At 43.2% G+C, this 13,930-nt stretch overlaps 1 protein-coding gene across 4 annotated transcripts in view; it reads left to right on the plus strand.

Moving 5' to 3' along the window:
• The first annotated feature begins 645 nt into the window (after positions 1-645).
• The window catches only part of NARS2 (asparaginyl-tRNA synthetase 2, mitochondrial (putative)), a 52,575-nt gene continuing 39,290 nt past the window's right edge, over positions 646-13,930 (plus strand). For 3 of the 4 annotated variants that reach the window (XM_010576573.1, XM_010576574.1, XM_010576575.1), the window contains exons 1-5: positions 646-843; positions 3,711-3,820; positions 4,685-4,805; positions 5,471-5,611; positions 9,151-9,231. In XM_010576573.1, the coding sequence (XP_010574875.1) occupies positions 712-843; positions 3,711-3,820; positions 4,685-4,805; positions 5,471-5,611; positions 9,151-9,231 (585 nt within the window). In that variant the 5' untranslated portion in view covers positions 646-711. The remainder of the gene's footprint in view (positions 844-3,710; positions 3,821-4,684; positions 4,806-5,470; positions 5,612-9,150; positions 9,232-13,930) is intronic. The other variant, XM_010576576.1, reaches the window with a different exon arrangement.

The raw sequence follows: 13,930 nt of genomic DNA on the forward strand, positions 1-13,930 counted from the left end.
TGAGAACAATGTTGAGACTGACCACATGTGATTGAAACTGTGTTAAGCTTCAAGATCAAAGACCAAGGACAAGAATAAAGACTTCAAGGACAGCCAGCAAGAACTTCAGTGGGTTGGTGGTCGCAAAAGCAGCCCTTCGACTCAAAGGGATCCTTCATTGCGCATGATCGGATGAAGGCAGTACTAAGATAATCAGTTGCGATCATTTTTATGTATATGTACACTAATCTGATTAATATGCAATTAGTTATTCTATATAACCTGTTAGTGTTAAAGCTGTGGCATGCACGCTAGGTGGAATTATCCCCCGTGCATCCAGCGCTGCAACAAAGAACGCCTGCTTTCTAAAACTCCACAACGAGTCTTAGAGAGCTTCTTCGACCGGCTTTTCAGGATCAGTGCCTGCTTGGCGCCATAAACCCACCCCGGCCATCGCCTCCCTCCACACCTCACGCCGCGAACTACATTTCCCAGCGGCCCCCGCGCCCAGGGCGGCCGGAAAAGGCTGCCCTTCGGGGAGGGAGGGGCCTGGGCGCTTTTCCGTTCCGATTGGCTCGCTGGGGCAGCCCCTCCGGGCGGCCATTGGATGAGGCGGTCACGTGAGGCGGCGGGAGTCGCGTCGCCTCACGGGAGTCGTGTGGAGAGCGGGCCGGGAGCGGAGCGGGATGAGGCCCGGCCGCTGAAGGGAGCAGGCCCGTTAGGCCTCCGCCAATGCTGGGGCCACGGCGGGGATGGCAGGCCCTCCGCCGCTGCGTCTCCTTGCCTCGGGCGCAGCGGGAGGTGCGGCTGCGGGTCCGGGAGGCGCTGGGGGCCCGGGAACCGGCTGGCGAGGTTAAAGTGCAGGTGTGTGGCCGGGAGGTCGGGGTGTGCCTGGGAAGGAGCCCACCCAGAGCCTTAACGGAAGGGACAGGAGCCGGAGTGGCGTGGACCGCGCCGGTTTCACTGCTGTGCTTCAGGGAGAAAAGCTAAAATCTCTGCAGCACGTTTTACTAAAGGGACGGGTCTCCTTTACAGTCTCTGGAGCCAGCTCTGGCTGTATTTGTTCAGTTTGCCGTTCAGTTTGAAGATACTTGGCACGTGCAGGGGAAGGCTGTTACTGTGATGGGTTGTACTGAAACATGCTCTTTACGGTTTTGGTTTTGTGGCCCATTTGGTTTGGGAGAGTGAACCACTGCCTCTGTGCTGATGTTTTTAAAGCTTTGCTCTAGGTCTTGTTCAACATCTAGGTTTATAGCAGCGTCAGGTGGAGCCAACAATAACAGTTTCATTGATGTTCGTGTCCAGCTCCTGTTGTGAACCAAGGCAGACCGAGATAAATGGACTTTTTAGCAATGGTGCTCTTTCCCTTTCCTTAGCACAGGGTTGCGTGTCCCCCTGTTTTCTGGTGTTCCCAGCTGACAGAGTGGTGGTTGCAGATGCATAGTCCCTGTTTTAGTGCAAGGCCCTTGGCTAGAACTGTGTAGTTGTCAGTATTTCTGGATGAATGTGTAAAGGACTAGGGTGCTTGGTAACAGTCTTAAACTAAACTGAAAGACGGTAGATATAGATTTATAAGGAAGAAATTCTTTACTGTGAGGGTGGTGAGGCACTGGCACAGGTTGCCCAGAGAGGTTGTGGATGCCCCATCCCTGGCAGTGTTCAAGGCCAGGTTGGATGGGGCTTTGAACAACCTGGTCTAGTGAAAGATGTCCATGCCCACGGCAGGGGGCTTGGACTAGACGATCTTTGAAGGTCTCTTCCAACCCAAATTTTCCTATGATTTTACTGACCCAAACCCCAGTTTTTAGCACACAGATATTCCTGCACACATATAGATGAAGCCTAATAGGGTAGGAATAAGCTCATCCAGTATAGGTGCTTTTCAGCTGTAGTTTTTTGAATAATGCAACCTGGAATAAACTGATGCTAAAATTGGCAATACTGCATTTTTTTTGCCCCAGATCCTTGCTGCATTGTTGCTCTTCCCCTGTGCTAGCAAAAACGTTTTTTGTATTAAACTGTGTTGGGGAACTGGACTGGCTTAAAACCAGCCTTATGGCCAGGTTATTGGAATGTGCAGTCTGGTCTGAGTCAGGATTGGCACTCGCTACATGTTGCTTCTGGTAAGGTGTGAAGTCAAAACACTGCTGCCACAGCCTCTGCTGCTCCAATACATGTCTGTGGGTATGCTCTTATTTCCTGTTGCGGGATGCAAAACTCATCTCCTTATTTAACAGATCCCAAAACAGCCTGATGAGGTAGAAAAGAAAGCTCTTGAGAATGTTTCTTTGTTCAGGGGTTTTGTGTGTTTTGTTAAGGAGTGCTTAGTTCTTGCATTGAAAGGCCTGTCTGAAATTGTGAGGCTGGAGCAAAAGGCAAAGTTTCTTTAATGGTTAGGCTCATGGCTTTAAAATCTTCCATAGCTCTTGTATGCAGTTGTCCTCTTTGTTTTATGCAGCCTGTCTAATGCCTTGTCTGTATTAGTAGTCATGTTGTAGTTTTAAGAATGCTTTACTTTTGGTACTGTTTAATTCTTGAATTTGTTCAGTCTACACAACAGAAGTAGATGGATTCGCATTGGTTTGTCTGGTATAAAATCCCTAATGCACTTGTGCAGTCTGAAGCCATTACAACTGCTTGGGCACTTCGAGTTAAGCAAAAGACAAAACTGTTTGGAAAAGAGGCAGTTTGGTTGTTTAATTGGCACTGTTTTCAGTTGTTATCTACAGTATTACTATAAGGTGAACTGGAAGCTCCCCAGTGGATAGTTTTGCTTTCAAGGGCAGCTTTGACTCTTGTGAGCTGGGGAGCAAGTAAGGGAGTTGTATTTTGGATGCTATTACATTTGCTTGGTGCCTTGGTACTGACTTAAATTTTAATTTCTTTTTAAAGGAAATGTTATTTCTCATTGAAAAGCTCGAATTAAGACATTAGCCTGACATATTTATGGTCTGTTCTGCTGTTACAAAGAACCACTGTGTTACTGTTTTAATTCTTTTAGTCAAACTGGACAAGAACACTGCTAGATTTTTTTCTTAATATTTTTTTCCCCATGGGGACAGTGTACTAGTCTTGATTTTGAGGTGTAAGGAGAAATACCCATGGCATTAACTTTTATTTTTGTTTTGCATGAATATGTAATTTTTCACTTGAATCTGAATTGGCTGCAGCATCATTGTTTTAGCAGTCCAATGGCTTAGGGCATGTAAACAACTAGTGAACAAATTTCAGTTGGAACCTTCCTACAGGTGATACAGCAACAAAAATTGGTAATAAGAATCATCAAAACAGTCTTGAGTGTGTTATCATAAAGAACTATGCATTACAGGTCTCTCCTGTTTCAGTAAGAAGCGTTTTGAAGGGACAACGCTAATAAGAATATGTACTTTGCTAAAATGCTTTTCATCTTCAGAGCACTTTGCTATTTTCTGTGTTCTCAGCTCCCCAGAGATGCAGGTAGATCTTAGTTATCCCTGCTGTACTCAGGAGGAGAGTTGACGTCTCTGCCTAAGGATTTGTTTCTCTTTGCTTTGAAGTCAGTAGAAAACCTGACACTGACTCTTTTTTTTAATTATTTTTTATTTTTGTGGCCCCTAAAGAAATATTTCCTTTGATTTCAATAAGAAGTTGAAATAGGCCTGAAGTAGCATGTCCAGCTCAGCTGTAAGAAGAGCATGACTACACAGAGTAAATGCCAAGAAATAACAAATTTCTTTTTCTTTAACCCCTAGGGCTGGGTCCGCTCTGTCCGATCCCAGAAGGAAGTTTTGTTCCTGCATATAAACGATGGAAGTTCTCTGGAAAACCTCCAGGTGGTTGCTGATCCCAGCCTGGAAAATAGGTTGGTCAGTTTGAGATGCCTGGAGAAATACCCGTGTTGACCAGTGCTTGGAGGGGTCTGCTTAGGCCTCCTTTCCTGTGCCAGTGACTCACCAGCAGCTGGCACCTGGCCACAGGAAAGGCACTACTGCAGTTTGGGGTCTCCGGATGTGTTTTTAGAATGGAGACTGTCTGACTACTCTGTCTCCGCTAGCTGAGGCCTTGTGGTTCAGTTGCTTGTCCTGTGAGATTAATTTGGACTTAATTTTCTTAATAGCTGTTAGCAGTATGGGCATTCTGGACTACTGTTGGACTTGCTTGGAAATCGCACAACGTAGCTGGGGATAACTGTCCCCAGGTTTTGGAGAGTGCTGTTGCTCTTCCTATAACAACTTCAGTGCTGGCTTAGTAGGCATACCCCCTAGATAGGCATGCCTGTTCTGTTATAATAAAATAATGCACTTGTTTTACAGCTTCATTTTGTTTGTTACTCTCGGTTGTTCTTTGGGCTAGGGTTGGGAGTTCTGGGATGATCTGGGAACCTTCTGCATGTAACTTGATTTCTAAAAATTTTTTTTAATTATTTTTTTTTTTCTGTAAGCCTGGTTTGTCCTCACCAAGAGCCCCTTCTAATAAAAGGCTGTCTCTTTTCCCCTCACTTGTCCAACAGTCCTGTCTTGTCCTAAATTCTTCTGTAGCCTTGTGAATCTATTCACATTCCCACCTATGTGTTTAATAATTTTTCATTTCATCAATTAAGCCCTATGGCTACAGTATCTCTTGTGATCTCAAGTGGTCCAGCTAAATTAACAGGAATCTGTCTTCTGAATGTAATTGACTTTGTATCAGTGCCTAGTTAAGCTGCTGTTTTTTCTTGGTTTCTTAGAGATCTGACTTTTGGAAGCGCAGTAGAAGTGCGAGGGAAACTGGTCAAAAGTCCTCATAGGATGCAAAACGTGGAGCTGAAAGCTGAAACCATCCGTGTGGTGGGACCTTGTGATACTTTGGTATGTCACTGCAGCAGGAGTCCAACTGATAGGACAGCTTTGGAAATTAATTTCAAAAGGTCCAAGTATCCAGCAAAGCATGCTTCAAACTGTATTTTCTTTAAGTCTGAGTGGTCCTGCAGGCTTTGATTTGTCAACAGTGTCTATAGGGTACATCAAAGGAGAAACATGGGATCACCATGAAAGCTGTCCTCTGGGACAGAGCTGTTTCTACATGGAAACTGTCCCACCTTGAAGCACTTACCTGTGCCAGGTGGTTCACCTGGTAAGTCTGGCTGGGATACAAATTGGAGAAGCAATGGGACTGGCAAAACGCTCCACGTTGTGCCGGTGGAAGAACCGTATCTGCCACAGGCACGTTTGGAACCAGCTTGCTGTTGAAGCAGTGAGATGAACAGCTGGCTTTCAGGATGGCTCAACATCAAAAAGGTGGAGCATTTCAGAGTGCTACTACCTTCTCTTGTGTTCATGGCTCTTGCTCTGCTGTAAGCATTATAAAATCCACAAAATGACTAGAAAAGATACGCAAAAGCATCTAGTTCTCTGCTCTGTAATGATGATTGAGTTTTAGTAGGCAGGGATGGTGTTCCATGAATAGCGATAAAACTACATTGACTCCAAGTTCTCATCCTCTTATTTTTCTTTTTTTCTTTCCTTGATTTTAGGCATTCCCTCTGAAAACGAAGGAGAGGCACCCACTGGAGTATGTCCGACAGTTCCCTCACCTGCGATGCAGAAACAATACACTCGGCTCCCTCTTGAGAATCCGCAGTGAAGCCACTGCAGCCATCCACTCATTCTTCCAGGTAGTCCCTTCTGTACCGAGCCTTATGTGTAAAATGTTCCCCCAGTTTGGCTTCACAGGAGCATGTTAGGAGGGAGGGAGGGATGTTGATGTCTCGGCTGCAGGGCATGGATTTTGGACACAGTGGGCTTTTTTTTCCAGGCCTGGGCCTGTCTGAGGCCTTGGCCAGACTGTTGCTTATGATCAAGTTAGCACATCTGTGGTCTTGTTAGCGTCTTTCCACCCATTTCCTGTTAGTTATTTTATCCCTTTCACTAAGTTGCAATATAATTGCCTGCGAGTGTGTGTGGTCTGTGGAACACAAAATAATATGGAGTTGTTTAACCCATCCTCAGCAGTGACCTTATGGTCCTTGGACGGAAGCCTCCTCCCACAATGAAAAATCTGTGGTGCAGGAAGGCTACTGATGAACTGGCTTAGAGCTTCACGTTATTATTCTCAGTTCTTACCTTTCTATTACTGTGTTACAAGTCTGGGTGGATGCTGTTAGCTGAGATTAGGAGACTCCTGTTTCGATGCATTTCAAACTGATGGGTGGGAAGCACCTGTATTTTATGAATGTGTCACTCTTAAGCTGTGGGCATGGTACAGGCTTTGTGCAGGCGGTGGGGGCAGTGAATTAACTCTAATTACAGATGCTGTATAGAGTCCGTGTGATTCTTTGCATGAGTAGATAAAGGTAGCAAGTCCTCTAGCGCACCTGAGCCCTTTCTTTTAAAGCCATTCATTGAAATAAACATATTTAGATAAACTGGCTTTAGTTTGAGTAGAATCATATTTAGAGCATTCTGATTACAAAATTCATGTGTAGTAATTAGCATGGCCCAAAGAACAGGTCAGAGTTGTTGACATTGATTTTCTGGTCCCAGGTATGCTGGTACTTGTCACCTGCAGTGGCAATAAAGGCTTGCTTGCTCTAGGAGTTATCTCCTATAACCTAGAGTTATGCGTATGGAATACACGGTATTTAAAAGATTTTTTTTTTTTTTTTTTTTAAAAGAGCCTAATAGAAATGCTTTGTCAGTTAAAGCTGCTGATGTCAGCGTTGTGCCGGCTCGTAAGACAGAACCCAACTGTTGGGAATCAGTCTTTTCTGGCGTTGAGCCGCTAGATGGCATTGCCTACAACAATTTGTGATTTCAAACACGGCCCCAAAGGCTTTACTTCTCCAAATTAACTCCAGCTCAGACTCTGACATACCTTCCTGTTTAAAATGCTCAAGAGCTGAGCAGTATTAAAAAATATAAAGTATTGTTAATTTAGCAGCGGCAGCTAAACTCAAGTTATTTTTAGAGGGATAAGGGAGATTTGGTCCCAGACCTGATATCTGCAAATGCTTATGTCATGACTCTCCTAGCACCAGGAACATCTGTGGTTTGCTCCATTCCTCATGGAAGGAAAGCAATCTTTTTAAATTACCACCTACATGATCCCAAGAATGTTGGAATTTCTGACTTGACAATGCCAGAACATAGATTAACTAGAAAGTGTAATTGGAGTGTTTTCACTCTGCAAAGCTGTAAAGAGCTTAATGGTGAAAGAAAATAAGTGGGGGTTTTTTAATACATGCTTGAAATTATCTAAGCTCTCTGTAACTTTACAAACTTTTCTTGTTTTTTTAGCCTATTCATTTCCAGCAGTAAATGACTAATGCCAAATGACTTCTGGGTTTGGTTTGGATGTTGAAGGCTAAAATGTTACCTTTAAATCATCTCCTGAGTGTCGTGGTCCATATGGGATAGGAACATTGTTCCTAGGCACAATAAAATAGTTGCAGTGTGAACAGCAACCTCCACTTTGCACATTAACTAACTACCAGGTTTGTCAGAGACAGTAATGTGACTTGCAGTCTTTTAGGAGCTTTTATAAGGGGAACTATCCAAGAGCTTTTTATGGGATTCTCATCTTTCAGACCTGTGCAGTTCATTCCTTTCCAAAGCATGTAAGGGGTCTTCTGTGTGAAATGTGCTTCTTTACAGCAATTGTTACCACAGTATGAGGAATTTAGGCAATTTTCCAAAATCTCATGTAGGGTTGGGAGGCCACATGACCAGCCGGTCTGTGGACTATGCATGGGATTGTGGCAGAAACCTGCATTTTGTATTGGTAGGCTGAAACTACGCTCCCCAGGCAAAGCAAGTAGTTCTGGCTCCAAAACTTCTGTGTAGTAACTGGGTCTCAGTAAGAAGCTCCTGCCAGGCACTTGGCAAGCTGAGGTCTTTGCACCTGTAACCAAGGTAGCCTAGAGCTGACTGCAGGGACTTTGGTTCCTCTGGGTCGTGTTATGGTACTTCCACAAAATGCATTGGATGTCTGTACGAACTCTTTGGTCAAAATTAATTTTATTTTGTTTCTCAGTATGGGCAGTAAATACTGCTCCTGTCTTCCTAGCCTTTTAACTAGCTGGTGATAAGGACCAGGACCTGTTGTGTGAATGGTTGATTTGTATTATTTTGGTAAAAGCTGTGAAACTAAGCTTTTAGAAACATTTGCTTTTTAATCTTTTTTTTATTAGTGTTATGTGTAAATAGACAATGGGTTATGCTACATCATTGCATGTATCATGGTAATGCAGGCACACCCTGATTTTAAAGGGGTTCCCTTTGTGCTAGACATTAGTGATGCAAGAGAAAACAAATCCTTTGTTCACAGCTGAAATCAGCTAGTACCAGATTCTTGTTTGCCTTGGCATGCACAGGTATGATCTCTGTAGTGAGACTAAGTTAGGAAGGTGACAGTTAGTAGAGTTCTGTTCCTGGTTTTGCCTCTAACATGCTGTATGTGGTTGTCTGAGGTCTGCTTGATGTACCCACCCACTGAAAACTGGGTTGCAGCTGGCTTAAAAGTGGCTGCACTGTAGAGAAACCCGGAGAATAGGGGCTCTTTTTTTATACAGCCTTCCTGGTTTCGGAGGCCTCTGCTGGGTCTATGAACTATTACAGGAATGGGTAATTCTCCAGGTACCTAGAATATGACCAATCCAGGGTATACCCTGTCTCTTAAAATCAGTTTGACGTCAATATCTCGGAAGATGCAAGGTGGGACTGACATTTTCATGGTGGTTGGGTGTTTTTAAGTCCTCTCTCCCAGGCAGTGTGTGATTTCTGTGATCTAACACACTTGATCATTTCTCTTAGTGGAGAACACTAAGAGAGTGTCCTCTGCCTAACCACCATCCTCCAAAAGCTGGAATAAGCTGAAGTGTTGAGGCTGTAGGGGTGAAAATGCCCAGAAATATAAAAATACCAGAGGAGGTGAGAAGAAAGGGCAATGGTGTGGAGATGGGCAGTTGCAAAAACCCATAGTATCTTTATGAAATATGGAAGAAGAGCACAAGTAGTAAACATTGATTTGTAAATCATGCTAGCGTTTAGTTAGTCCTCTGTCTTTGTCCGTGCAGGGTAGAAGTTGTTTAAAAGTAAATATGCTGTCCTGGTTGGGGGCTAATAGGTGAGTTATGATATGTACTGGTTGATGTTATCCTTGAAGCCGATGTTTGATATCTTTAGCTAGTTAACTTTAGTGTTCTGTCTGTTCCAGGATAATGGCTACGTGCATATTCATACCCCCATAATTACATCAAATGACTGTGAAGGTGCTGGGGAACTCTTTCAAATTGAGGTAAGTTGGTTGCATAAAGTTTTTGATTTTTGCTTGCAGAGCAATTCTGGAGTCATTGAAGGTTAGAGGAAATGTTTATCTTTACAAAACCTTTCCTTTATGTACTTCTATGATTATTTTTTTAATATAGCAGTCCTTTGCTTCAGCTAATAATTTAGTGTTAAACAGGTGCCTTACTTTTATTGCTGTTTTGTGCATTAATCAGCACCTTTTGTACTGATGAGGTTTTTCTATCCCCGATGCTGTGGAAAAGTTTACAAAGAACAACAAAGGGAAGTGGAACATCTTAGTAAACAGAAAGATGTGATCATAAGTGCCTAAGAGATGGGGTGGGACATTCAGGACAGCCTACTACATGCAAATATTTCTTAGCTTTGAAATTAAGAATATAATTTACCATGAGATAACTCCTTTTCACCTGTATATATGTTGTTCCTTATAAGCTACTCCTGTTGTATGTTGGAATTCTCCCCCAACATTGCCAAGTCTCCCCACCCATCCACCAAATTACTGTCACAATCTATCATTATATTAAGTACTTCACATTTTGGGCCAAAACCTCCTGTGACTTAAATACAGCTATAACCACTAAGATCTTCCCCACAGATTTCTCATGATTCCTAACCACCACATCCATGAATCATAAGAAATTCCATCTGCCTTTTGTACTTGTGTATATGAAATTAACTCTTCTCTCAAACAATTACATCCATTGCCACTTACGCTTATTGGCTCCAGCCTTGCTGGTGAATCATCTGTAAGCAAAAGAATAATTGTTGAGGTAGCAGTTGCTTGCTGCAGGATCACGTCTTCCACTCTCTGCACAGTCTCATGACAAAAAGCCTCTGTGTACTGGTTCTTCAGGATCTCAGGGTCTAACCTGTGCTACTAGTGATTCCCTTCCAGACCAGTACATGTGGCTCAGCTTTTTGCTTGCTGGGACAATAGAGTTGATTAGCTAAACTAAATTGTTCCTGTTTAATTGAGATCCCTTAATGCTACCAAAGGTTCGTTCCAGGCTGTTGCATGCAAATTAAGATGTGAAAACAAGTGACACTTAATGATGAGAACATTATACAGTTTGCAGCTGTACAGTGTATTACGTCTTTGGTACAAATTGTATCCACTTGAAAGCTGTAGAGGATGCAGGACTACAGCGTAGGTGGCTGGTAGTAACAGAAGCACTGATGCAAATGTTGATTGAGGTGTTAAATTGTGAGTCTGAAACTTGTATAAACTGAATCTTAACTAAATGCATAGTTCAAGGCAAATCTCTTGCTCTCTCTGCAGTGTGATTGCTTAGGTATAAATAATAATACCTGTCTTGGAGAAATGTAGTGACAGCTGTGCTTGAAAGGTGTGGAGTAAGTGCTGAGTCAGATCCCATTAAATGGCCTGTGCCACAAAGAAAGGGCTTCAGAAACCCACTTGCTGCTGGGAAGTGGGAAGTTCTCCCTGATTTCCTCTTTCTTCGTCAAGTACCAGTTCATTGTCTGGCCTAATTTAGGGCTGCATTTTGTTTCTGCAAAGCTCTGTTTGGAATTGGTATTGGCTAGCAGGGATCTAAGACCACTTGCTATCCTACTGTGACCACTTCATTCCACTGGAGCAGTGACACTGTTTCTTGACAGTGGAAATCTGGGTGAAATTAAACCCACATTGGGCCATGCATGTGAGGCTGTCAGACATAAAAATAAGGGTGACAGGAAGGGTGTCAGACATAAGGGTGTGGTATTTGCAGCAAAGCCTAAAATCTCTACATGCATTTAATCAAATGAACCACCAAGACATTCCCCGACTGCTGTATTCAGTCACTTTTTAAACTAGCCCTTAATTCACTGCTTGGACAGGCCAAGGGAGAAAATAAATTCCTGTTCCTCTTATATTTGAGCAGTAGCCAAGTATTATGATGATGAGAATCAGTGAAAGCAACCTGCATATTAGATTCTTCAATTTAAAAAATGTTTAAATCCTGTACTTAAAGTTTTAAGACCTATCCTCCAGTTGCAACCAGAACATAAATTGGTGGCCTATTGCTCCTGGATTTGTAGTAGTTACAATACACCTGCAGCTTACAGGTTGTTTTTTCTGCCTTTTTTTGTTTTTTTTTAGCTCCCTTGGGTGGTGTATAAAACTGATAATCTCACCAGTTAGCTGTCCCTCTGTTAGTGGAATAAGTTAAAAACTTTGGTTGAGTAGCCTTTAGGACCCAATTTAGAGGCTGCTTTTGCACCTACTGTGAACCGTTGCCTTTTAATAGCTGTCTTCTGACTGACACAATTTTAATACTCTGACTAATGTCTGATGGCTGCTCAGGCCTGTGTGTTCTTTGGAAATGGTGGAAAGTGAAGAGAGTAGGAATCTGTTTTTACATGAGACTTGAAGAGATGGGGGAAAAAGTGTCTTGAGTTAGAAGGAAAAGGCTTTTTGAAGGCATATGATCTTTGATTCTTAGACCTCTTAATCCTGTAGGATTTGTGTTTGTTTATGTGTTCAGCTTCCTCATTATCTTTGTTTGGTTTTGGGTATACTGATTAGTCTGTACATAGCTTTGGCTGGGATGTTCTCATACCAGGACTTGGGATGGGGGAGAATCTCTTCCCTCTCTGCTGGGCAAATCAGTTCAGCTAAATATTTTAAAAATGAAGTACTGTAACAGTGAAAAGAGGGTGGTAAGCAGAGGAGATTTTAAAAAATAAATAAATCACAAGGTGGTAAGAACTCCAGAGAAATCTTTTGCAGTTGAGACCTTCTACACCTGAAAAATGTAGGTTTGAAGAGAAGCTTGAGGAGAAGCTGCCAGAAGTGCGAAAACAGCCAGGCAGACCCTAATCCACGTGGAGAACATCAGCAATACCAACTTGTGGATTTCTGCACCTTTGATGGTGTCTGCCTTTGGTGGAACTCTGGAGTGGGGAAGAATCTTGCTTGTGCTGCCTTCTTTAAAGTAAATTTACTGAAAACACCAAAAGAGCTTTGAATATTGAAAGCTGGGTTTTAGTAGAACACAAAGTAGGACGAGGTAGTTCTTGAAATAGGGGGAACGCAGATCGGCAGGGTGAGGTGGCGTTTTTTATTTAATTTAATCTGACAATAATTCCTCTGTACCAGCAGTCTTAGCACTTCAGGGCAGATCCTTTCCTCGCTTTTTTTTTTTTTCTTCTGAAGTCTAAAATTCTTAGCAGCTTTGTATGTTGCAAGAAACTTTACCCAGTTCCCTTCTGGGTCTGCTTCCTAGGAAATCTGCCTTTCTTTTGTCTTTGTGACCCGGCTGCATGTCTGTTCCCTGCTATTTTCAGTAGCCTCCCACTCTGTCTGCAGTGTTGAAGGCTCCCTGCTTTCTGGGTCTCTTGCTCTCTCTTTTCCACTTTGCTCTCTGGAAAGTTTCATTGTTTGACTGTCCTCAGCTACTGCGGAGAAGTTAGAGGCTCCTCTACACTCTGGAAAAGTCTTTCTGGCCTGGGACACTCCAGCTGGTGTGATGAAGCCCTGGACAGCCGCTTTCCCTGCTGCCCAGCTGCAGCCTTTTAGGACTCAGCATGCAGTCAGTTGCAAACACAACAGCTCTATTGACATTCACAGCTCTTTAAAGTAGATCTCATGTGTTTTGTATTGCCTGTGGCCTTATTCCTTCCTGGGGACCTTGCTCTATGTGTAAGGAGTGCTGCACTCTACCTTTTGGCTCCAGTGGAAGTAATGTGTGCTCTGTATCAGGCTTGTCTCTTCCCACACACATATCTCATTGCATCTGGGTGTTGTTTGACTGAACTCAGGGTCTGAATCAGGCTATTTTCATTATTTGAAAGGATACTTAACTATAAACCTGAAGAACCATCCAGGTATTCTTCTCTAAAATGTATTCAGAGATTGTATAGTGTTTGGTTTTTGGGCTTTTCTTGCCATCTGCTCACAGGAGTGAACGTAAAAGTTTCTAGATCCCTGAAGGGTACAAGTTCATGGTTGTGCCTACTGTGGTGCCAGAAATATGTGCCTGCTGCTGAAGATGCAGAAACTTACTCCTACTCTTCCTTTGGTACTACTGAAAAATAGCCTTGTCAGCACCAAGGAAGGCTGGGATCTGCTGGGGAGAATCACACTTAAATGCAACAGTATTAGTGTCTGTCAGGTGTTTTCCCCTTTAGAGATACATCACAATATGGGAGGTGGCCAGTCACTGGGAGACTGGGACTTCAGAGAAGTGCTTAGCAGGGATCAGGGTAAGCTGGAACTGAGCTGAGGGAGGGCTTGCGCTTGCATTTTCTAGCTCTCCCTTTTTCTGCTCGTTTCTACCTGGTTCATTCCTGCATGTAATTCCAGTCCATATTTATGAGATGTTTGTCTCAGCAGAACCAGCTGCTATTGCCCAATGCAAGTTCAACTGATCAGAATTAGGACTGGATTTGCAAGCAGGACTTCTCAGAAGTTACAAATTTTGCAGTGGTTGTCTAAAAAGGAAAACCCAATCGTTTATAATGGGACATCACAGAGGGCAGGTCTGGATTAAAGACGTGGTGCTGTGAAGCTTCAGCAGCATGGTGTTGTGGGCCTGGGCTAGAGCTACAGCAGTGATTTCTATGAGCTTTTCAAGTCTTCTCTGATCCTTTCATGCATTTGGCTTGCACAGAGTGAAAGACAGAATCAAACGGTTTATACTCTCCTGAAGCTAATTGCCTCAAGTAAAAGTTAATATAAGACTGAC

The sequence above is a fragment of the Haliaeetus leucocephalus genome, unplaced genomic scaffold (assembly GCF_000737465.1).
Source record: "Haliaeetus leucocephalus isolate CR32 unplaced genomic scaffold, Haliaeetus_leucocephalus-4.0 Scaffold536, whole genome shotgun sequence".
Lineage (NCBI taxonomy): Eukaryota > Metazoa > Chordata > Aves > Accipitriformes > Accipitridae > Haliaeetus > Haliaeetus leucocephalus.